This window comes from Pongo pygmaeus, chromosome 2, assembly GCF_028885625.2.
Source record: "Pongo pygmaeus isolate AG05252 chromosome 2, NHGRI_mPonPyg2-v2.0_pri, whole genome shotgun sequence".
Classification (NCBI taxonomy): Eukaryota; Metazoa; Chordata; class Mammalia; order Primates; family Hominidae; genus Pongo; species Pongo pygmaeus.
Window position 1 is genome coordinate 138,865,339 of NC_085930.1, and position 25,454 is coordinate 138,890,792.

General features: G+C 38.4%; 1 protein-coding gene across 2 annotated transcripts in view; it reads left to right on the forward strand.

The window, feature by feature from the left end:
• Positions 1-25,454, forward strand: part of LOC129033974 (collagen alpha-4(VI) chain-like) — a 105,574-nt gene that overhangs the window by 47,205 nt on the left and 32,915 nt on the right. For both annotated transcript variants that reach the window (XM_054483242.2, XM_054483241.2), the window contains exons 14-25: positions 1,265-1,336; positions 2,658-2,684; positions 4,116-4,160; positions 6,723-6,776; positions 9,822-9,884; positions 10,239-10,304; positions 16,454-16,507; positions 16,625-16,660; positions 19,880-19,942; positions 21,882-21,944; positions 23,023-23,085; positions 23,591-23,653. In XM_054483242.2, coding sequence (XP_054339217.1) covers positions 1,265-1,336; positions 2,658-2,684; positions 4,116-4,160; positions 6,723-6,776; positions 9,822-9,884; positions 10,239-10,304; positions 16,454-16,507; positions 16,625-16,660; positions 19,880-19,942; positions 21,882-21,944; positions 23,023-23,085; positions 23,591-23,653 — 669 coding nt within the window. The remainder of the gene's footprint in view (positions 1-1,264; positions 1,337-2,657; positions 2,685-4,115; positions 4,161-6,722; positions 6,777-9,821; positions 9,885-10,238; positions 10,305-16,453; positions 16,508-16,624; positions 16,661-19,879; positions 19,943-21,881; positions 21,945-23,022; positions 23,086-23,590; positions 23,654-25,454) is intronic.

Consider the following 25,454-nt stretch of genomic DNA (forward strand, 5'->3'; position numbering starts at 1 on the left):
TAGAAACTCAGAGAGAGTAAGTGACTTGTTAAGGTTGGAGAGGGTTGGAGATGTGTCCAAAACTGTCTGTCTGATGCCAGAACCTGTGCTTTTGTTATCTATTGCTATCTCAGTACAAAACACCTCATTTGTTCAATCCATATACTTTGTGAAGTATTTCCAATACAGCATCTCATACATTCAATATAATAATCCTATGAGATGACTAGAGTCAGTATTACCTAGATTCACATTTATAAATGGTGAAAATTGTGATTCATGGCATCTTGTGATCTCGTGCTTTTGTCTAAGCTCACACAACAGGCTGGAAGCAGAACTAGGACTCAAATACATGCCCTTTCATTCTAGATCCATAGTTCTCATTTTCTCATGTCTTTTTACTGTCCTGAATAGCATATGTAGTTATCAACCTAATTAAGTCAAAGTTAGATATTACAAATGTAGATTGTCTTTTGATTAAAGCTCATGTGACATGCAGTACTTTCCAATTAATATTTAATCAACTTGGCAAAAGGCATGATATCTACAATTCCCTTCCTAATCTAATACCTAGATGAAAAGGTTATATTTATTAATATAATTCAGTAAGTCATTCTTCAAATCCTGGTTGGATGTCTATTGTATGATATCAGATGCTGTGTTTGGGGATAGAAATGCAGCGATAAAGAAATGAGACATTGTCTTTGTCTCCATGAACCTCACAATATAGCAGGAGATTCTGATGTGTAAAACCACATTTCACTATGATATGTGCTGATTTGTATCCTCCAAATACTACAAGGAAATTGAAGGGACAGTTGGGTGGGGTCAACAGGAAAAGCTTCTCAGGAGAGGAGGTGACACAGGACTTATACCTTAGGAATGGGTAAGAATTCACCTGGAAGAGAAAGGGTCAAATAATGGTTTATTCCTTGAGGGACCACAGCGAAACCTCCATCCAATTTCAGCTGACTGAAGAAAATGTTCAGACAGACCTTCTGTTTTATTTGAATTCTGAAGTTTTGCCCATAAGCCTTAACTGAATTGATTAAAAAATGCAGATAGTTTGGGTTTGTGTGGTTTGGAGTCATCTCTATGAGCAGTTGATGGATTAACAATCTGAGTGCCTTGCAGGTGACCTGAGCAGATCTTTGAGGTTGTAAAAGCAACGGTAAGGACCAAGTCATAGTTTGGTCATTTTGAAGGTCCTTATTGCTGGCTTGAATTGGCTTGTGGTGACAGAGACAGTTGCTTGAGTGCATTCATGTGTCTTCTTCTTCCACAGGGAGAACGAGGTCCCCGAGGTCTTCCTGGACTCCGAGGTGAGGAAGGATGCCCTGGTATGAGGGGACTTAAGGTGAGTGTGACCTTGAGCTGTGGGATTCTTTCTCTTTCTTGGCTTCATCTCTTGAGTTTGAGGAAAATCATAACTCTTCAACATAGCTATGGAGTCTTAGCTCCTCCTCAGATTAAAGGTTTTCCAGAAGTAAAGCCTGAGAAAAAGAGTCAATTGCAAGTATTTTACTGGGAGATAATTCTAGTAAACATTAGTGGGGAAGTAAGGAAGTGCGATAAGGAGGAAAGGAGGCCTGAAAAGGGTACATTATCAATCAGATCACCACTGTGGGTAGATGGAGCTTAATCCTGCTGAAGAACTCTGGCACCCCAGAGTTGAACATGCATCTCAATGTACCCCAGTTAAGGGGCGAGGGAGCTGGGGTATTTATACACCAAATCCCATCAAGAATTAGTTAACAGCAGCTTCCAGGAGGTATTAGTTCCTAGCACTTTTGGTCTGTCTTGCATGTGGGTAGAGCAGGCCCTGGTCCCTGAAAAAACCCTCAGAAAAGAGTGACAGGTGCTGGTGGTTGGAAGTAGGATTGAGAACACTAAAGTTTTTTTTGTTTTTGTTTTTATTTTAATTTTCAGTTCTGGGGTACATGTGCAGGATGTGCAGGTTTGTTACATAGGTAAATGTGTGCCATGGTGATTTGCTGCACCTATCAACCCATCACCTAGCTATTAAGGCCTGCATGCATTAGCTATTTTTCCTGATGCTCTCTTTCCCCTAACCCCGTCCCCTGACAGAGGCCCCAATGTGTGTTATTCCCCTCCCTGTGTCCATGTGAGAACACTAAAGTTTTAAAGGCTAAAGGGATACAGGTACATTTTCGGTTGGTTGCATTAAATGTCCCTCTACTGTCCAGGACTGGAGAATCTTCCTTAATAAACTGAAAGAAAAAAATTCTACAATCTAAGAATCCTAAAGAGAGTTGTCCTAACCACAATGACCATGTTCTGTATACCTATCAAATTACTCTTTCAATTCATTTTTCCTGTTGCTCCTTGAAGCCCTCTCATGCTTGCTAGCCAATGTATTCTCACTTTTGTTTGAAAAATATCATCATTTTAATAAGAGGCAGGTCACTGTTGTTCCCTTTCATTCCTTCTATGTGAGGAATTGCAAAGTGCAATTTTCTCCAGCTTCCATGCAAAGGAGGGTAGTAATAACCAGGGTGTTGTAATGCCCACCACATTTGCCAGACAAGGCGTCTTCATTTTGATCTAATATTGTAATTGTATTTTCTTCAAACCAGGGAACATATGGTTTCCTAAATGAAACAAGGGCTTAAAAATCTCATTCAAGCTCAATTCTTTTGATCTCTTTCTAACTTTAGGGAGCAAGAGGATTTTCAGGAGAGACGGTAGGTAATCTCCTTTATCCTTCTTAAACTGGATAGCAGTTTCTTTGGGAAATGCAATACTTATTTCAATCGCATTTCTTTGCTTGAGTGAGGTGAGGCTTCAGACTTTTAGACAAGAGAATTTGTCAGACGATATTAATAGCCAAACTTCCATGCTAATGAGTGACTATTTGTAAGACATGTATTTCAGGTTTAAGGCAGTGACATATTGTTTGCAATCCTCGCTGACTCTATATAAGAATTGGGCCACCGTATTCATCACATGATGGTCTAGAAATGTTGGTCCTGAATCCAGGGTGTGGTGGGCTGGGTCTGGTCAAGGTGGGTGTCAAATGGAAGAGGAGTGCTGGGATGAGGTTGTTAGGAAAGGAGTTGGCACAAGAAGGGAATGATTTACATTCAGATTCGGAACCATAGTATCCATTTGCTGATTCACTCACTCAAAAAGTATTTATTAGGTACCCACTCTGTTCCCCACATTATCCTAGGGAGTGGTTACAAAATGATGAACAAGACAGACAAGGGCTCATGGAGCTTCCTTATTCATGTTTTCTGGTACCACCGATTAACCTCCTGCGGCCTGTGGCAAATATGCCATGTAATTCTAGTCCAAGAGTTCGGTATACTTATTTTTACGCATAACTCAGCTGTGCTTTGGTTAAAAAAATGCCTGAAACTTGATTTTCTTTTGTAGACAGTAGGAGTAAATCAACTATTTCACACATGCAAATGCATTTTATTTTGCTTGTGAAACTCTGGCTTTTTCTTTGAAAGATTCTTTATAATGAATATATTATTGGTCATTTTGGGTTAGTTGGAAAAATGAAGGGCCCATAATTTGTAAGCGGTGGAATATTTGATGAGATGTCACCATGCCACTGCCCAGTTTTACTCCTATCTCGTAATTAGCCTCAGTTTTTCACTTCTTTTCTTTTTTAAAATTTTATCTCCCAAAATGCACACACATGCACACACACTCATTTAGTTCCTCCTTAATCTGTGAACTACCAGGTTTCCATTAAATTAATTAATTCAGGCATATTTGCCATCTTTATAAAGAAGGTCGATGACAAAAAGACCATTTTTAGCATTCGACAACCAGTGTTTCATTTGATCTTGTGAAACAGCTACTTGTTCCAAGTGCAAAAGTTTAAAGGGAGTCTTTCTTATCCACTCAAATTTTGAGGTTAAAAAATACATATACATTTTTTAGCACCTGAAGCTATGAGGTAAAATAGTATATAACCCTAATAACTATTTCACGAAGAAAAAATCATTACTTTTTAGTAACTGGGTGCAGTATATAAGTGTTACAGAGTCTAGATTCTGTGTCAATTGAAAAAATATTAGCAAGGAAATTAACATCAAAGAAATATTTACATAAACCTTTTTCTCTTGTCTCTAAGATTCTGATCTTCCTTTGCTTCACAGGGCAATCCTGGTGAGGAAGGAGTTGATGGCTTGGATGGAGAACAGGTGCAGAAGTTTCTCATTTAATGTCTTCCTCTCTATTAACCTGGCATTTATACTCTTGTAGAGAGTACAGCTTTTCATGACTAGCTAGAATTTTTAACATGCATACTCAACAATGTTTAATGTTAATCTCTGTATTTTTCCTCATCCTCAACATACAAGGACTCTAGAAACTTTAATAAACTCCCTCCCATATTACATATTATTGTCTAGTATTTTATTTCCATCTTGTTTTTGTTAAATTCTACCAATTACACATTCTTATTGTTGTTTTATATAGTCAGTGCTTATCTAGCTTTACCCTCATGTTTACTCATCTGACTGACACCTTCCTTGTAGTCATTGATACCTTCAAAAGAACATGAAAAAATCATGTTTATTTTGCTTAAGGCACAATTTTTAGAATTTCCTTTAATGAAGGTCAGTTCATTGTCAACTCTTCTTGTTTTTGTTTCCCTGAAAATCTCTTTGAAAGATAGTTCACTGGGTAAGCAATTCTGGTTGATGGTTACTTTCTCTCAGCACTGTGAAAATGTGATTTCAACCATGGCAGGTGTATACCTATGTAACAAAACTGCACGTTCTGCACATGTACCTCAGAACTTAAAGTATAATAAAAAAGAAAAAAAGAAAAGACTTGGAAAAAATACGTAAGTGTGACGGCTCAGAGTATTAAAAAAAAGGAAAATGTAATTTCATAGTCTTCTGGCTTCTATTTTCTTCTACCTTTCATTATTGCCATTAAGAAGTTATCTGTCAGCTGGGCGCAGTGGCTCACGCCTGTAATCCCAGCACTTTGGGAGGCTGAGGTGGGCGGATCACGAGGTTAGGAGATCGAGACCATCCTGGCTAACATGGTGAAACCCCGTCTCTACTAAAAATACAAAAAAATTAGCCGGCCATGGTGGCAGGCGCCTGTAGTCCCAGCTACTCGGGAGGCTGAGGCAGGAGAATGGCATGAACCCAGGAGGCGGAGCTTGCAGTGAGCAGAGATCACGCCACTGCACTCCAGGTTGGGTGACAGAGCGAGACTCTGTCTCAAAAAAACAAAAAAGAATTTATCTGTCAAAATAATTGTTCTTTTGTAAGCAACTTTTAAAAATGTATAAGGCTGCTTTAAAATGTTCCCTTTGATTTTAGTTTTTGACAGTTTCAATATGATGTGTCCAGGTGTGAATTACTTTTTATGTATTCTGCTTAGGACTTGTCAGTCTTTTGAATCTGAGTGTTTATGTTTCTTATAAATTTTGGAAATCTTCAGTGCTTAATTTTGAAATTATCATTTTGAAATTTTATTTTTCCTATTTTCTGTATTATTTCTTTGCAGAAATCTAATTAGAAATTTGTGAAAACCTCTTATTTTGTCCCCAATGTCTCTTAACTGCTCTTTTATGTTTCTATTTCTTTGTCATTCTGTGCTGCATTCTGTATAATTTCTTCAGTTTCTAGTTCACTAATTCTCACCTCACTTGCATTTAATATAATATTTAATTTGTCAATTGAATTTTTAATTTTAATTATATTTTTCACTTTAAGTGGTTCTATTTGATCCTTTCTGAAATCTACTTGGTCTCCTTTCATAGTTGGTTATTTTGTTCATTCTCTTCTAATTATTTAAACATACTAAATATACTCATTTTATATTCAGTATATTATAATCCCAATATTTGCAGTCACTGCAGGTCCAATTTTGGTGTATGTTGTTTCTGCTGGCTTCTCCTTCATGGCATCTCCCTCATGTGTGTTGTGACTTTTGATTTAAACTCATTTTTTGATGGAACATTATCTGTGAGACATCATTAAGGCCTGAGTTGAGGTTGTTTGCTTCTGTCATGTGTTCCTAGTGGCACTACGTTCTGGGACCACCCTAAAATAAATTGTCAGTTTGAGGCCCTTCACACCACACACACACACACACGCACACATGCACACACCACACACACACACATACACACACACAATTACAAGAAGCCCTCAGGACAGCCATGAGCTATTACTTGTCTGCGTTTTTGCTTTCTCTTTATTATGAACCATAAGGATTTTTTAAATCAGATTTTTTTTTTTTGAGATGGAGTTTTGCTCTTGTTGCCCAGGCTGGAGTGCGATGGCTCGATCTCGGCTCACTGCAACCTCCACCTTCCGGGTTCAAGTGATTCTCCTGCCTCAACCTCCTGAGTAGCTGGGACTACAGGCATGTGCCACCACGCCCGACTAATTTTGTATTTTTAGTAGAGACAGGGTTTCTTCGTGTTGGTCAGGCTGGTCTCGAACTCCTAGCCTCAGGTGATCCACCCGCCTTGGCCTCCCAAAGTGCTGGGATTACAGGCCTGAGCCACTGCGCCCGGCCTTAAATCAGATTTTTAAAGTATACAAAATATATTTTAATTTATCTGGAATTTTAAAGTTTCAGTGGGAGGGTTATTCAAAACACCTAATGTGTCACATTGTCAGAAATAGAGTAGTAAAGGTACTTTCCACTCTTGGCTAGAATTGTGAAAATACATAAAGAAAAATTTTGGTGGGACTAATAAAAGGCAGGTTCTCTGTTCATTTTTCTTTTTTTAGGGTAATCGCGGAATCCCAGGGTCATCTGGAGAAAAAGGAAATAGGGGAAATCGGGTAAAGTATGATGATATTCTTTCATTTTCCTATTGAGTAACCTGATATAGATAGTTTATTTTTAAACTGTGGGAAACTGTGGGAAAAAAATCATCTAGTGGCTTAAACCGTATGGAGTTAAACAGAGAGTTAAAGGGCAATTAATATGAGATAGCTGTTTGGAAGCTTTACCTAAGGTCTGACTCTGTTAACGGTAGAATGAGTAAAGTAAGTCCTGTGACTTAACATTTTGTGCTTGAGAACAGTGATCATGTCACTCCCTGTCTCACAAGCTTCTCATGGCTCCCTGTCACCGATGATTTAGTGTTACATCCAAGGCCTTTCAACCACATCCTTTACGAATCTCTGTCAAGAAATGTCTTCCTAGGCTCACTGTCTTTGAAATGTTGCTTATGCATGCCCACCTCTGTGTCTTTGCTCATGCCAGCTGCCTCTCCTGGAATGCCTTTTTCTTGGTTCCGTATTCAGTGCTTAATCTGAATATCACCTTTTCCTCAATGCCCAGTTCCTCTTTTTCTTCCTCACAATAGCTTCCTTGGCATGTCAGTTTGTAGTGATCTTTGCCTTCTCTACATCCTTGCAATTATTTGTACTGCCTGTTTGACAGTGATTACACACTTCCTCCTGATGGTAATTCTGTTTCCATGTAAGGGATGGCAGATACCTAGCATATGTCCCACAACCCTCCCTTCCTGTGCCCATGGCAGACATACTAACCATTTATGGGATCCAACATGGCTGAAGGATCCATCTTAACATAGTACTATAATCAGCTTCTATTGATTGATAGGATTAGACATAAAGGGTGTAATTTATTTGCTTATGCTTCTTTGTACTCCTCATGAAATTAGAGTAATGATTTTACTCCAAAGGTGCACAATTAGTGATGTGGATTGAATTCTTGATAGGTGAAACAGGGAGAGTCAGAAGACATGGCTCTTTATTGAGGTTTAATTTCTAACTTGAAGTTTATGGATCAGACTTTGGAGAAGGTGGGAGATACCATACTTTCTTAACACCGGAGAGCCATCAGTTTCAGCTAAATTTAGTTAAATTCAATAAACACCTGACAAGTGTTTATTGTCCCTACATGTGGGACATTTGCTGGATACAAAAAAGGGTTCCAAGATACATAAGCCATGGCTCTGACCAACAAAGAGCTTACTGAGTGTGCAGGAGATACAACTGGTACAGGAAAAACTATAATATGAGATAGGATAAGCTACAGGATGTAACAATGGTGCAAATAAAGAATCAATGGGAGCACAGTGACTTGGAGAAGAAACGAAAATAGATTCCCTTTTCTTCATTTGATCAATCATCAAAATTTATTGAGCATCTATTGTAATCAAGGCATGATTCTAGAATGGGGAACAAAAGAGACATGGGCTCTATCTCTTAGTATTGGCCTCTATGGGAAAAGATAGACACGAATGAAATAATCATGGAAATAGATATAATATTACTGCAGAGATAAGGGCGTGGAGAGGAATATGACAGGGGATTTGACCCAGCCTGTGCAGTCAGAAAGGCTTCATTGAAGAGGAGATGGGATGAAATTTAAAAGATAGGTAACAAGGAAGAGAGAGGGGGGCAAGAGAACAACTTCTATATGAGCAGGTGCCAAAGGGTGGAGAGGACTCCAGCTTTCCAGAAAATGCAGGAAATCAAGACATTTTTCACTGAGACCTCTGTGAGAGGGACTGGGAGAGAGACACAGGGTATTCTAGCTTAAGAAAAAGGCTCAAGGAAAAGGTTAGAATTAGAAGAAATCAGGATAGGTCTGGAAAAATAAGGATTGTAATTTCATAGGAGTGGAGCATAAAATAAAAAGTATAAAGAGTGGGGAGAAAGCCTGAAAGGGCAATTTGGAGTCAATTTAAAGCTATGTTTGGGAGTTTTGTTTCTGCTGAGTAATCAAGGGCTATTGAAGGTTTATAGGCAAGGAAGACACATGTTGGAAGATGTAGGTTTGGAAGATTACTCTGAAAGTCCAGTGACTGGGTCAGATAAAGGAGGGTCTAGAAGTAGGGTGAATCATAATAGGAACCATATGCCTAAACACTTGAATTTATTCTTCTATTTAATCCCTACACTGTTTCTATAAGTTAGGCATATCTGTTTCACAAATGAGAAAATGGAGTCTTAGAAAAGTCAAAGAAATTTACCAGTGTAGGAAATTAAATAGCAGGATTGGAACCTAGAGTTATCTAGCCCCCTTTTACCATTATATTAGGCCAGGAAAGAGATAAGGAGGCATCTCAAGTAAGATTATGAGGTGGCTTCTTTTGGAGTCTAGAGAACATTTTATTTCCTTTGTGTGTGAAAGCTAGAACAGTGATCCCATCTGTTAATCATGCACACCCTCCAGCTCCAGGCATGTGATGTCATCTGAGGAAGGCACCTGTGGTGGAGCCTCTCCCCAGTTCATGGCTCTGTGGGTGCTACTACACAGGAATGGCACAGATCATGGCAGGGTTTAAGAGAAGCATCATTTACTTATCATGTCATAGTCCTATGGCAAGTTTCTTCACCTCTCTGGTTTCCTATCTGCCGTAGTCAGGAGCTCTGGAAACATTGTTCTCTCCTTTCTCTTTTTCACGAGATCTTGCTCTACCACTGCTGCCCATGCTCATGATGGAGAAAGCCCTCCTCACCACCACACCCTTTTTAAGCAATAACAACAACAACATGTGTTTCTGTGTGGAGCACCACCAAGGGGTGGAAAGATCAAGGAATTTGATGGTAGGGAGACCTGGGCCCAACTTCCTAGAATCTCAGGTCCTGTATAATGCAAATTGGTGAATTCCTGAGTTGTGAGGGCTAAATGAGGTAACACACAACTAGGTCCAAGCATATGGCAGATAGCCAATAAAAGTATGTCCTTCTTTACCTTTCAATCTCACCTCCTTGGCAGTGAATGCTTTAAAATTCAAGTACTAAGTTGCTCTTTTCCTTTGATTCTTATTTTCCCTCTTAATGTTCTCTTCTCTCTAGGCAATATGTGATTTTTAAAAGTGACATATTTTTTCTTTGTGATTTAAGGGCTTGACGGGACCGCCAGGACAACCTGGAGAGTGTGGAAAGCCTGGGTTAAGGGGAGATCCTGTGAGTGATGTTGGGGGATTTCTGCTGCTTTAATTCCAGGGACTGGAGAACTGTTTGCTCATGACACAAAGTCAACGAGCAATTAATTATTCATTAATAAAGCATCTGCTCACCCTATCTTAGTATTGCAACAAATAAGAGATTTGAGGGAAAACTTATAGAAAAGTTGAGTTCTTAAAAAGGTTGGAATTTTAATTGGATTAAATGTCTAAGATTTTTGAGCAGGCCCAGACAATAAAAAGGGTCCACTTTAGTTGTACCTTATTTTTTTGTTTTGTTTTGTTTTAAATAATTCTTCCTATAATTTCTTTTCTTTTCTGTCCATTTGAGGTAATGAACCCTTTATTTTCTCAGGGGGATCCTGGAACTAATAGCTATATCCAAGGCCCTAAGGGAGAAAAAGGAAGGCGTGGGAGTCAGGTAAGATATTCTGTTTCCTTGGGGGGCTACATGGGAACAGATGCTAACTGGGGCACAAGACTTGGGCATTCTGGTAGGATCAGCATAAAAAACCAGAGAGCAAGCCTGTGGGAATCCACTGTCTATGAAGATAGAAGCTCTGAATGCCAATCTCCACTGACATCCTCGTCCTTGCATAGTTAATTCATAGTTGTTTTTTTCTATACGAATCCTATCTCCTACAACATTACATCTTTTGTCCTTGGTTTCCTCATCTCCAAAATGAAATCATCAGACTCAATAATGCCTAAGATATTTCTAGTTTCTAAATTCTCTATCTTTATAATGATGTATTGATTTAAAAGGTACTCAGGGTCATTACAGTGCTGGCTTGCTTTCTGTCACAGCCAGTGCTGATTGATGTGAACTGGGTATTAGCCATTTTTTAAGGTGAAATCCTTGCCTAGTTCTGAAAACTAGAAGCATTGTGATAGAAGGCATCACAGAAGCAAAAAGACTTGTTAACTTTGATCGATGTTAACTTCTTGGCAGCCATTTTTAGATTTTCATGTCCCAGACATTAAAATGTATGATTCTGAAAAATGACTAAAATAACTCAAGTGCTGCAGTCCTCATATCTTTCCTAATTTCCAGGCATGAGGTCTGCATAGAGAAAGGTTTGCAGCTAGAGAGGAACCTCTATTACTTTGAACTCCAGTTTTTCATCCTTTGACAAAACTATAGGACATTGGCTCTCTTCTCTAGCTAGTTTGCATTCCTTTTATATATGTCTAGATCCTGAGTTAAATACAGTTTGTAACAAGATAATTATTGTGTTGCTGTGTGAGAAAACCAGTATGACTTGCTGCAAGAATCTCATCCTGTTGTTAATTGCAGTTGTTTTGGACAAACCCAATTAAGAGGGTGTCCTGTGGTGAGTTAACATCAGAGAGCCCTGTGAATAGCCACTCAATCGGCTATGGAATTGAGCTAAGGGAGCAGCAGGACAGCAACCCTTAACCCATGTGGGCCCCGGTTTCCTCATCTGGAAGGAGGGAAGGAAGATAGAGAAACCATTTCAAAGCTTCCATGAGTTGTGGTTCTTGTGAGAAGAAAGATCTTGATCTGTCTATTCAGACTGGTTCTCTTATTTGCTCGAGGTTTTACTGCTGGGAAGGAACCTAGGCCTGTAGACAAACTGTCCAGCGCTGTGTACATCAGAGCACCGCAGACACAGCAAGAGCCGCATGTTCACAGCTTTCTGAGGTTTCCATCACTGAGTTTAGCCAAGGGTTAACCTTGAGCACCAGATCCCTAAATTGTACGTGCAAACAAAAATTGTAACCCTCTGGGGCAGTGCTGTGACATATTCCATTTGTGTTCCCCATGGTTTCTGCTCCCATGCTAGGCCAAAAAACGGTGGTAACTAAATATCCTTTGAATAGACTTAGATAACAGAAATCACTCCCACCAGCTATATTACCCTGCAGCTGGTAGATGCTGACATTCTAGCCCGAGCTTATCCAACTCACTGCCCACGGGCAGTATGTGGCCCAGGATGGCTTTGAATGCAGCCCAACACAATTCGTAAACTTTCCTAAAACATTATGAGATTTTTTTCTCTTCTCTTCTTTTTCTTTTCTTTTTTTTTTTTTTAAGCTCATCAGCTATTGTTAGTGTTAGTGTATTTTATGTGTGGCCGAAGATAATTCTTCTTCCTCCAATGTGGCCCAGAGAAGCCAAAAGATTGGACACCCCTGTTCTAGCCTGTTAAGTGCTGTTGGGAGATAGCTCTCTAGGGGGCAACGGCTCCTTTCTGACATGAACCAAAGAGTGGATTAAATGTTGCAATCTGGAGAGGGTTTCCTGATGAAGCAGTCTTTCTGACCAAGCAGAATAATTTTATTATATACCTAATATTGGAGAAAGCATGGAGAACCAATCATACCAGTCAGAAGTGAGAAAGTAACACTTCTGGGGAGAATGAAAGTCAATACAACCTTTTTGGGAGGCAATAGGCAATGCACATCAGTCATCAGTTAGGATTACTGTTTTTTTTTTTGTAATGTTTTTAAATATACCAATGACAGAAAGCCTGACTAGCAGTGTTTAGCTAATAAATGTGTTTTACAACCCAGGGATAGGTGATGAAAACTTTGGCACATCAGTTTATGGTCCCATCGAGCCTCAGTGATGTCGTCAGGGACCCAACGCCTTTCTTCCCACACTACCATCCTCAACGTGTCAGCTTTTGGTCCCTAGGTTTAGCAGCTCCAAGTGTTTTTTTGTCTTCACCTTTACATAAAATGTCAGGAGAAAAGGGGCTTTCTTTTCATCAAATTACTCCCAGCAATATTCTCTTTATAGCTCATTAGCTAAAATAGGCCCTGTGCTCCCCAACAGCCCTTGCCGCATTTCAAGAGATCCAGAGAAAGCAAGTTTCTAACAAAAGGAAATGGGATCATCACAGTTGGTTTAGGCCTGTCGTAATTCATCCCTTGGAGCCGGGTATGTTGTTGCTCCAAACAAAACTAAAAAGACCAGATTTTCTTAGCACAGAGGAAGGGAGGGCCTGTTTTGTAGGCCACCAACTGAGTCTGCCACAGCTTTAAGATGTGTATGTCGGCCGGGCGTTGTGGCTCACACCTGTAATCCCAGCACTTTGGGAGGCCAAAGCAGGCAGATCACGAGGTCAGGAGATCGAGACCATCCTGGCTAACATGGTGAAACCCCATCTCTACTAAAAATACAAAAAAATTAGCCAGGCGTGGTGGCGGGCACCCATAGTCCCAGCTACTCGGGAGGCTGAGGCAGGAGAATGGCATGAACCCGGGAGGCGGAGCTTGCAGTGAGCAGAGATCATGCCACTGCACTCCAGCCTGGGCGACAGAGCGAGACTCTGTCTCAAAAAAAAAAAAAAAATTAAAAAAATAAAAATAATAAAAATAAAAGGATGTGTATGTCATTTGATCTACCCTTTCTAGTCCTAGAAATTTATCTGGAAGCTAATCATGGTGCAACACAAAGATTTAGCTCCAAGGATGGTCATTGCAGTGATTTTTAAGGTAGTCAAACATTGAAAATATTTAAATATCTAATAATAAAGGATTATTTATGTAAACAATGCTCTTCCACACAGTGGAATAGTATTAGGCCATGAAACATAATGTAGAAGATGATTTCATGATATGGAAAACATCCATGATGTAATATCAAGTGAAAAAAGCAGGTTACAACCCTGTATTTAACGTGAGTCCAAATTTGTAGAATATTTCTATATTGCCAAAACTGTGTATTTCTTTTTTATTAATTTCGATTTTTATTTTAGATTCAGGGGATAATGTACAGGTTTGTTACAAGGGTATATTGCATGGTACTGAGGTTTGGGCTTCCGTCACCCAAGTAGTAAACATAGTACCCAACAGGAAGTTTTTCACTCCTTGCCCCATTCCTCCCTCCCCTTTCAGAGTCCCGTGTGTCTATTGTTCCCATCTTTATGTCTGTGTGAACCCAAGATTTAACTCCCACTTATAAGTGAGAACATGTGGTATTTGCTTTTCTATTTTTGCATTAGTTCATTTAGGATAATGGCCTCCAGCTGCATCCATGTTGCTGCAAAGGACATAATTTAGTTCTCTTTTGTGGCTGAGAGTGCGTGCACTTTACATGGGACACAGTGTCCATTGTCAGCACCCTCAGTTCCTTCAGAAGGAGTGGGTTACATTTTTTTTCAGAATTTGGTAGAACTGGGTTTGTCCTTCAGCTCACTTATGGTGGAGGCTGTGGAGTTGCCAGCCTGTATCTACTCCCTTGTATGGAATAAAGAAAGAGAGATAAGAAGGAAGGAATAGAAGTAAGAAAGAAGGAATGTAGAAAGGAAGAAAGGAAGGACGGGGAGGGAGGGAAGAAAGAAAGGAAGTGAAAGGACAGAGAAAAACCAACTTGTTTGTAGCAGCAACATGCCAGCCCCTAGTGTTTCTTTACCTTAATTTCTCTGTATTGTTGAAATAGTCCATGATGAACCTGTTACTTTTTATCATTCTGAAAAATTTCAAATCTACAGAAAAATGTAGTTGTAAGTCTAAACACCAATTTTTATCCTTTAGCCATATTTGCTTTATATCTCTTTATACAAATACTTAGGGGTCTGTGTGTGTGTAGCTGAGCTAATTGAGGATTAATTAAAGGCCTCATGACACTTTGCCTCTAAATATTCAACAAGTATATGTTAAAAAAAAGGATATTCTTCTATATAAACATAATATAATCATCATCCTCATGAAATTCAATATTTATACAATATTCTTTTCTTTCTTTCTTCTTTTCTTTTTTTTTGAGATGGAGTCTCACTGTGACGCCCAGGCTGGAGTGCAATGGCTCACTGTAACTTCTGCCTCCTGGGTTCAGCGATTCTTCTGCTGAGAGCAGCTGGGATTACAGGCTCCCACCACCACACTGGCTAATTTTTGTATTTTTAGTACAGACGGGGTTTCACCATATTAGCCAGGCTGGTCTCGAACTCCTGACCTCAAGTGATCCGCCCGCCTCAGCCTCCCAAAGTGCTGGGATTACAGGCGTGAGCCACCGTGCCGGGCCAATATTATTTTCTAATACACAGTCCATATTCAAATTTTCCCACTTGCCCCATGTCTTAGGCAGTTTGGGCTACTGTAACAGAATTAATAGAGTGGGTGGCCTAAATAACAAACATTTATTTCTCATAGTCCTGGAAGCTGGGAAGTCTGAAATCAAGGTCCTGGAAGATTCAGTGTTTGGTGAGGGACTGCTTCCTGGTTCATAGCCATCTTCTTGGCTGCAACCTCACATGGCAGAAGGAGAGCTATAGTGTTCCTTCAAGCCTCTTTTATAAGGACACTAACCCCACCATGAGGGTCCCCCCCTCATGGCCTAATAACCTTCCAAAGGCCCCACCTCGTCATACCATCACATTGGGGGTTAGGATTTCAACATATGAATTTTGGGGGGAACACAAACCTTGAGTCCGTAACACCCCAATAACGTCCTCTGTGGCTGCTGCTGTTGTTCCAGGATCCAGCTGAGGACTATGCGGTGCCTTTAGTTGTCCTGTGTCGTCAGTGCCCTTTCATCACATTTGCTCAGTTATTTGTTTACATGACACTGACACTGTACACCAGTTATTTTGCTAAACACCCCTCAATTAGGATTTGTATGATTGTTTTCCCATAAATAGATTCAGGCTAAATACTTTTGGTATTATAGCACAAAGTTTTATGTACTTTAAAAACTTCTGAAAAACATAGTTTTTAATTGTTGTATTCTATTTCAATAAGCGTTTCTACCATAATTTGATCAACACTTCCCTCATATTGTGGGATGTTTAAATTGTTTCAGAATTTAATCTATTATGAATAACGTGGGTGAACAGCTTTGCACAAAACGTTTTTCTTTCTGTTATTTCACATTCTTTCCCTATTTATGTATTCCTATTGAGTTAGCATGTAACTTTATGAAATAATTATCTGAAGTACCCCTACTTGGGATCCCACATGGTTTCCATTTTTCTTAAAAGATAGACTCATTTTTTTTTCTCTGGACAATACTCATTTTTCCACTTCTGACCCCAAAGAAATGAGAACACTAGAATCTTTCCTCACTGTGACTCTATAACCTCTTTCTCTCTCTGTCAGCATCTGTATATATTGATCACCCATGTCTTCAGAGAGACACTTTTCTACCTTCTGTTTCTATCTACCACTCAGGACCCTAAATGATACAGGTAGAAAGAGAAGTGCCAATATTTTCAAATATTAAGCATGGCTGTGTTCCCAGCATGGTGAACTGTAAGGAGTCATCAAAGGAACAATCTCTGGGGAAAGATGCCTACAACACTGATATTTTGAAACATCAGCATTTAATGCCATTTGCTTCTTGAGGAGCACTGACCAACAGAACATTCTGAGATCATGGAAATATCCTGTGTCTGTGCCGTCCGATGTGGTAGCCACTAGCCATATGGAATTATGGAACACTTGGAATGTGGTCAGCATAACAAAGAAACTACATCTTTAATTTAATTTGGTGCAAATTTAAGTGCTACATCTACCTAGTGGCTTCTGTATTGGACAAAAAGTTTTGCTAGCATTTGTTGTTGTTTGTTTCTGATCTTCCCTTTATTTCTTACTTTTCAGGGAAGTTCTAATGTTGATGGACCTCAGGGAGAAACTGGAAATGTCGGCCCTTGGGTAGGTGTTAACAGCTGGAGGGATGTATTTCCCTTGCATTTGTGGAAGAGGATGGTAGGCTGGGGTGAAAATTGGTTTATATCCTTCTCTAAGGTCTCTGCTTTCCATTTTTCTTAGGGGACAATAGGAAGGCGAGGTCTGCCAGGATTAAAGGTCAGTGCTTTCTGGAAAGAGTTGCTCTTTGTTCCACACATATGACTACTGTATTTATTATTGATACAGAATACCTGCACATATTTATGGGGTACATGTGATATTTTGATACATACATAGAACGTATAATGATCACACCAGGGTATTTAGGATATCTATCACCTCAAACATTTATTATTTATTCATATTAGAAACATTTCAAATATTCTCTTCTAGCTATTTTGAAATGTACAATATATTGTTGTTAACTATAGTCACCCTACTATACTATCAAACACTAGAACTTATTCCTTCTATGTGACTCCATGTTTTATGTATTAACCAACCTCTTTTCATTCTCCCTATCCTCAATCCCCCTTCTCAGCCTCTGATAACTATCATTCTACTCTCTACCTCATGAGATCAACTTTTTTAGCTCCCACATGTGAGACAGAACTTGTGATATTTGTCTTTCTATGCCTGACTTATTCCATTCAGTATAATGACTTTTAGTTCCATCCATGTTGCTGCCAATAACAGGATTTCATTCTCCTTTATGGCTGACTTTTATTTCACTGTGTATATGTATCACATTTTCTTTATCTGCTCATCTGTTGGTGGAAACTTAGGTTGATTCCACATATTTGCTATTGTGAATAGTGCTGCAATAAGCACGGGATGCAGGTAACCCTTTGATATACTGACTTTCTTTTCTTTGGGTAAATGCCCATTAGTGGGATTTGTGGATCATATGGTAGTTCTATTTTTAACTTTTTGGGAAATCTTTATATTGTTTTCCATAATGACTTTACGAACTTATATTCTTACCAAAAATATGTATCCCTTTTCTCTGCATCTTTGCTAGCATTTGCTGCTTTTTGCATTTTTGATAAAAACTATTCTAACTGGGATAAGATAATATCTCATTGTGGTTTTCATCATCAGTGATGTTAAACATGTTTTCATATACCTATTGGCCATTTGTATGTCTTTTGACAGATGTCAGTTCAGATATTTTGCCCATTTTTTAATGGGATTGCTTTTTTTTTGTAATTGAATTGTTTGTTTGTTGTATATGCTAGATATTAGTCTCTTGTCAGGTGAATAGTTTGCATGTATTTCCTCCCATTCAACAGGTTGTCTCTTCACTCTGCTCATTGTTGTTTTTTTTTTTTCGGTTCAGAAGCTTTTTGTTTAATATAGTCCCATTTGTCTATCTTTTATGGCTTCTTTAAATTGTTCTCTCTGATGTCAAGGAGAGTGCTGGCTGGGCTGTCTGAGGTTGCATGAGGTTCATTGAAAGTTTCCATGGTGATTTTTTTCATGAAAAAGGGAAAGTTTATATGGTTCTCTGCCTCCTCCCCACCCTGCTATAACATTTCATTTAGATTGAAAAGAAGCTAATATCCTAATATCTTAGAGTAGGGCTTTCATTTCTATTATTTATTTCATTTATTTCTGTTTCATTGCTCTATATGCCTATTTTTATACCAGTACCATGCTGTTTTGCTGACTATGGCCTTATAGTGTAGTTGATTTTTAAAATAAGAGAGATAATTACAAATATTGTCAGGCTTCAGGATGAACTGTGTTTATCCACCATGTCAGTGGTTTGCTAGTTGACTCAATGTTGGAGCACTGGTCATATAGGCCCATAACTCCAAATTACAGCATTCCTTGGACTTTGGGAAAATCTGGCTCAGTATTATCTACAAAATTAGATCTGCTGGCCTTTGCAAGATGTGTAATAAAGTGGAATTCTAAATATAATTTTATTTACGGAAAAGGTTATATTTATGCCAAACAAATTGATGCATACCTTTTTTGGCAATAAGGCAAGATTTTAAATTTGCTGTTTATGATAAAATTGAGAATATTATTAATTTTTTTAAAGGTACATAAACCCACCACCCCTCTGCAAGTATTTTCATGTTTTTCTGTTCTCTTGTATAAAAAATAAAGGATTATTATAATGTACATAACATTTTATATTCTGCTTTTTCCTGTTTCCAAATCTCCCTATTATCATTTTAGAACATTATGTTTTACTCTATTGAAGTACCGTGATTTACTAATCTTTCTTATGTTGAACATTTAGGTAATTTCTGTTTTGTTGGGTATCGTGGTAATTGACGTGAAGAATGTCAGTGATGTGTATTACAGGTTTTTTGTTTTGTTTTCACTTTTGCTCCACTCATATTATTTTCTTAATATAAATGTATAAGCGTAGAGTTATGATAGAGTCTGAACATTGCTATATATAGCCACATTGTTTTTATAAATGTTGCACTATGAATATCACTAATGTGATATGCAAATTAGACCACATTTCATAACCTGGTTCAAAATTTCTAGCTGTATTCCTTTTAAAATTTGGTTCATATTTATAAATCTAGAAATCAACTCTTAAAGAGCAGAATAACATAACAGGAATGATTAATAGAAGTACTGAACAGTTTCAAAAACTGATGAAGCACGAGTAATTGATCCACATATTGATTAAATTCTGACTTTGAAGTTTTTGCTCTTTGCATATCTATGAATAATTAATAATCTAGTCAACATGTGAGCAACATGAAAAAGAAGGCAGAACAATTCACAAAATGGATGTTATCCTCAATCTTGGAAAACATATCTTCTCTGCAAAATGAAAATATTAATTTGTGGGATAAATTAAATCCATTATAGAATGAATCATTTTAACAACTCATCCTTTGCCTAGAGAGCTAGCTTCTTGCTATCAAGGTCTGTAGGGTTTTAAAGCCACTTTCCTGTTATTTTCCCAAGCACTTTTTGTGCCTTTCTCAGAGTGTCATGTTTATTGCTGTGATCAACATTCTGAGTTTCCTTGTATGAAATAAAAGACCTTAATGCCCTTGAATGTTTAGTCTGTATGCCTTAAAAGGAAGGACTGTTTAGGAACCAGTTATTACACAAAATAAGAGTTTGGGTTATTTAAACAAAGTATTTTTGCTCCCATCACTAGCTGAGACATTGGAAGGAGATGTGCAAAGACTGGGAAAGGCCCTAAGAATCTGGTCTTGCCTTTTCCCAAGATAAGTGTAAATACCCACATTTCCTCTTCAACTTCATCTCCTAAGAGGATTGATCACAACCAGTCAAATCTTGTTTGAGTCTTTCTCTTGTGGTTTCAAGTGATATATTGCAGGAAAAGCTGCTTTCAATAAGAACACTAAAGATGGCTGGTGAACTCACTATAAGTTTTATTCATTTTGACAGGGTGTGCCTGGAGAATCCGGTGAACAGGGTTACCAAGGAGAGCTTGGGTATCCAGGCTCACAGGTTGTATCTGGGAGCTTCGTTTTAGTGCTGAAGGATATTTGTTTGAAATTTTAACTTCATTGTTTGATAATAATTTAACATAAATCAGAATGGCTTCGGATGCATCCTTTCCAGGGCCTCCCAAAGAAAATTGTAGAGTCCCTTTTCTGAAAAGATTAAACCACAATAGCTAATATTTATTGACCTCTATGTTCTAGACACTGTCTAAAGCACTTGTATTAACTAATTTAATTCTTCAATGGGAGGGAGGTTATTATCCTCACTTTACAGGAGAAAAATAAAGAGGGAATGGAGAAGTTAGGTAAATTGGCAAAGGTCACACAGCTAGTGAGTGATAAAGCTGGGATTCAAACTCAGGCAGTATAGTTACAAAATCAGTGCTCTTGATTACTGCCTCTGAAGCTGTGTATTCAAATATGATTTAATTTACTAAAATTGTATTCACATCTTGGCATAGTGGTGTGCATCTTTCATCCCAGCTACTTGGGAGGCTGAGGCAGGAGGGTCACTTTGAGCCCAGGAGTTCAAGGATGCAGTGAGCTATGATGATGCCATGGCACTCCAGCCTGGGCAACAGAGTGAGACCCCATCATTCAATTTGGTAGGAAAAAATCAGTAAAGTGTTTACAGAGTATCTATTATGCACAGGGAACTGCTAATAGAACTGGGACATTCATACCATTAAGGCAAGGGTCCTGCCCTCAAGAAGTTCATCCAGTGGGGTTTTGTTAGGTTATCAAATGATAACTGGAAATTTAAACTTTCAACCTGTTCTTTTGGCATCATCTAAGCATAACCCAAATCTGTCATTCTATAGCCCTTCTGGAGCACATTATATGTATTTATTTTAAAAAACAAATTGTTTTTAAGTATACTCAACTTGAAGAACTTTGGAACAACAAATTTTACTAATATAGCAAATCATTCTCCATAATTAAAAATCCTATGAGTGTCAGATGATAATTTCAGAAGGTATCTGCTGCTCTTAGACTTGCTAAAGGAACTAAGAAAAAAAAACGGTAGTCAACGTGTAATTAGAGATTATACTTATTTTATGATGGAAAATAGTATCTGAACTGAAGGGAAAGCAAATAAAAGATGTATATTTTTCCCTTTTCTTTTTGATGACTGGCTCAGGACCCTCCACCACTATTGTGTCCCTGCTTTCCTGTCTATACCCACTTCATTACACAGCTGATTGGAAGTGAAGCAAGTCATGCTGGAAACCATGAGCAAGATAATCAATAAAACCTCTCCTTAATTCTCACTTTCCTGCTGGGATGCGAGCGTGATGGTCTATTTTAATAGATGATTGTCAATACCTCACCTAGGAGAGTAGAAGCCATGGTCAATCGATACTTCTAATATGAAAGTGTTTCTCAGAAAAGCTGGAAAAATATTAAAGTGTCAAAAATCAGCAAAGTAAAATAGATTGGAGAGAAAATGAGCAAATCCCCAGCAGTGTAGTCAGTGAGATTAAGCTACTTAAATGCACCCTTGGCTCTTGATCAAATCGAAAACACAATCTCTTGTCCTTAACCCTCGTGTGTATAAGGAAAAGGTTCATTCTTCAATGGAGATCAATAGCCTCGCTGCACTCTCATCACCCCTTTAGGATTTAAAATTAGTTGAGTGAATTCAAATATAAAAGCAATATTCTCAAACTTTAGTACTCATCAGATTCACCCGGAGAGATTGCTAAAAATAGAGATGCTGAGGACTCACACCCTCTGCTTCAGATGGCGTTGAGTTTGAAGTGAGTGTTCTGGGGTGCTTCAGAGTGCAGATGCTCCCTGATTAAAGTTTGATAAATGAGATAGTGATGGGTCAGGGAACCTTAATTTGTGCTTCCATTGGCATCCAAGGTGATTTTGTGGTTACATGGAATATAAATGACTCTTTAAAAATTGATTGCATTTTAATGTCATCTTTGGATCAGGGACCAAGAGGAAGGCAAGGACCACCAGGAACTTCTGGACAAAAAGGCTTAGTGGGTGCTCAGGTAGGTTTGTAAAACAGCTACAATGCAGCTACTCATTAACACTGGCTGATTCATACCCCTGAGTGTTCCTGGATAAATAACATAAAGCCACACTGTTCGTTCTGGGATATGGGGATATCAGGAATTTCTGGAAAAGCTGATTTGATGCAGTAGATATTGATCATCTGCTATGTATCTTCTTCTACTCTAGGTAAGTTGTGGGAATATAGTGACCAATGAGATATGGGTTTAAACCTCGAGGGTATGTAATACAAGTTCATACTTAGCTATAGTAAAAGGTGAAATAATAGTACCATATAAAATTATAAATAACTAATCTGCTCCTCACAAATATGTAAGGAAGCATTACTATACCAATTTTATAGATAAGGAAACTGAGGCTAAGGGGAATTAAATGATTTGTCATCCAGATAGTAAGTGTCTGAACTGACTTCCAACTTGGTTCTTTCTAGCGCCTGCTTTACTCCCCAGCTAATATCTTGATGGTTCATAGGATGCTCAGATAGATTGAGATGGATGATTAGAGTGGCTTCCTGCGGAAATGAGCATTTGAGATGGCTTAGAAACATGAGCAGCGTGATTAGAGTCAGGAATGAGTCTCCATCAGGAAACTGAAAATAGCAGCTCAAAGATGGCCAAAGCAATAGTTCTGCTATTTTTCTGCCTTGATCAGGAAAAAAAATCTAGCCTTATAACTGATTATATTATTGTCAATCTCAGTTGAAAATATCTTCAGTTTGGAGCAGGTGAAAGTCTAGGTTTTTTTTTTCCTGATCTCTTAATCAAATAATGTTTCCCCCTGTAGCATAGAAATGATTCCTTCAATTCTCAGTATGTGGTAGATGTGGCCTCCCGCTCCCCTATCCTAACCTCCCCAGCCCATAGTGTAAGTGTGTATATTATGCATTTTATATGTTGGAGGATAGAATTAATTGTATTAAATATTAAAGGTTAAACTCCCATCTCTAAGGTGATTCATGAGCATATTACCAGTTACAGACTATTTCAATAATAACAAGAGAGACAGACAGTAAACTTTGTGGCCCTGGTGGTGATTTTGACCACGGTCTTGTTGCAGGGGAATCCTGGGCCTCCAGGGACAAATGGTTCAAAAGGAAAAGCTGGACCAAGAGGAGTGAAGGTAAATGTCAGATAACACGCTCTTTCTTGATTGTAGCTTGAGAGAACCCCTTGGGTTTTCTTAAACAAATCTTTACTTATCACTTCCAGCATACATTTCTGATATGGCTGGTGATGCTATTGACTGAAGGCAAGACATATAGATGAACATATAGAAAAATGAATCACATGTATAAGTAGACAAAGATGTATCGACAGATAGATATACACATGGATTCACCACAAATATAAATGTGCATATCCAAATTTAGAAAAAGGCATAGTAATATAAAATTCTGTAATTGATGTTACATACCTGGTGCTGCTAATTTTCGGTACCACAATTGTTACTATGTTTGTTAGCCATCCATATTTAACAAAGCCTAGAGAAAAGTATTTACCTTAGGCTGTATGGCATGCTACCAAAACTTGAAAGCAGTGACTCTAAAATCTCTAAGGAAAATGACACAAAATTGCATAATCTCATAGAAGAAAATTAATTAGATATTTTCTCTTTATAATAAAAGGGAGAGATTGGTGTTGCAGGACAAAGAGGCCCACAGGGTCGACAAGGACCAAGAGGGCAACCTGTAAGTCCAGTTTCTCTGTTTTGGATTCTTGATTGAATTTGTTTGCCATTTGTTCTTATTTTACATAAAATTCTAATGTTTTAAATGTATGAAACCACTTTTATTCAGTTCAGAATATAGATACCAGAGAAAAGAAATCAGGCAAATCAGGGAGATATAGTCTAAAAAATCTCAGTGTGCACCAAGCTGAATTTTGATGGATTCATCTACCACAGCATTAAAGTGTCTTATCCATATTTTAGATTCTGGTAAGAAATTTTGAAAAAAGAGGTTTGATAAACAAAAATGGCATCAGCTTGATGTAATAAATTGAAATGGCTTTAACATCATTGCTGTGAACACAAAATTTTAATATTCTTGATGAATTAAACTCATGGTTCCAAATATGACATAACCACTAGAGCTCTTGAGAATCAAAATAGTCAAAGTTTCTGAGACTTCTTGCATAAATTAAGAATCCAAAGATGACTTGGAATTTATTTTGCCTTCTCACATATTGAAGAGCAAAGTGCCAATGTCTCTCATCTGTTTGACAATGATATTTTATAGGCATTTGAGTCTTTTAGGAATACAGAGATGTTCAGTGAAACATTTTTGTTCCAGGGCAACAAATAAGACAGCCAGATCAGCAAACTTTTAAGAGTGTGGGTTTGATTATCCAGAGCACAGAAATAATCTTTGGAGACCAAAGATCATAAAAGATTTCCTTTTACAAGACAACACTTTCAAACACAGGGCTATGCATTTTTACTTTAGTTATCACCCTGAACAGGAGAGCAACTTAGCTATTTTATGACTATTTTCAAAAGACATCTCCAAAAATACAGAGTTTGGGTCTCGGGGGTTGCAGATGATGGAGGTTCTGCACATCCTTCAGCATGGAGAAGATGGAGTAACAGCAAATGAACTTCATTATCACCGCCCCCGGCCCCTGCCAAGAACTCATTTTTGGCAATCTTCTGTCTTATTTTTCTTTCTTTTCTAGTCTTTCAGACTTTCCTATTTAGACCATAGGAATCTTTTTGTGTCTTCAAATTTTTAATTTTTCTTCTCAACTGATCTACCTGGTTTAGGGGAACTCTTTGTTCATTCAGAAAAAACACCTATAGGGTTTTGAATTTACTCTTTATTACAGTAAGCTCGTTGTCTGTCTATACAGATGCTAAGCTCCTTGGTAGTGTCATCATTTTCATGATTATTATCATCACAACCACTGCAACCTCCACCATCATTATCTTCAGCAATAACATCACAACTACCAGCATCATCACCACCATCACCATCAATACCACCATCACCATCATCACTATCACCATCACCACCACCACTACTACCATCATGACTACCACTATCACTATCACCATCATCATCATCACCACCACTACCACCATCACCATCACCATCATCATCATCACCACCACTACCACCATCACCATCACCATCATCATCATCACCACCACTACCACCATCACCATCACCATCATCATCATCACCACCACTACCACCATCACTATCACCATCATCATCACCACCACTACCACCATCACCATCACCATCATCATCATCACCACCACTACCACCATCACTATCACCATCATCATCATCACCACCACTACCACCATCACTATCACCATCATCATCATCACCACCACTACCACCATCACTATCACCATCATCATCATCACCACCACTACCACCATCACTATCACCATCATCATCATCACCACCACTACCACCATCACTATCACCATCATCATCATCACCACCACTACCACCATCACCATCACCATCATCTTCGCTA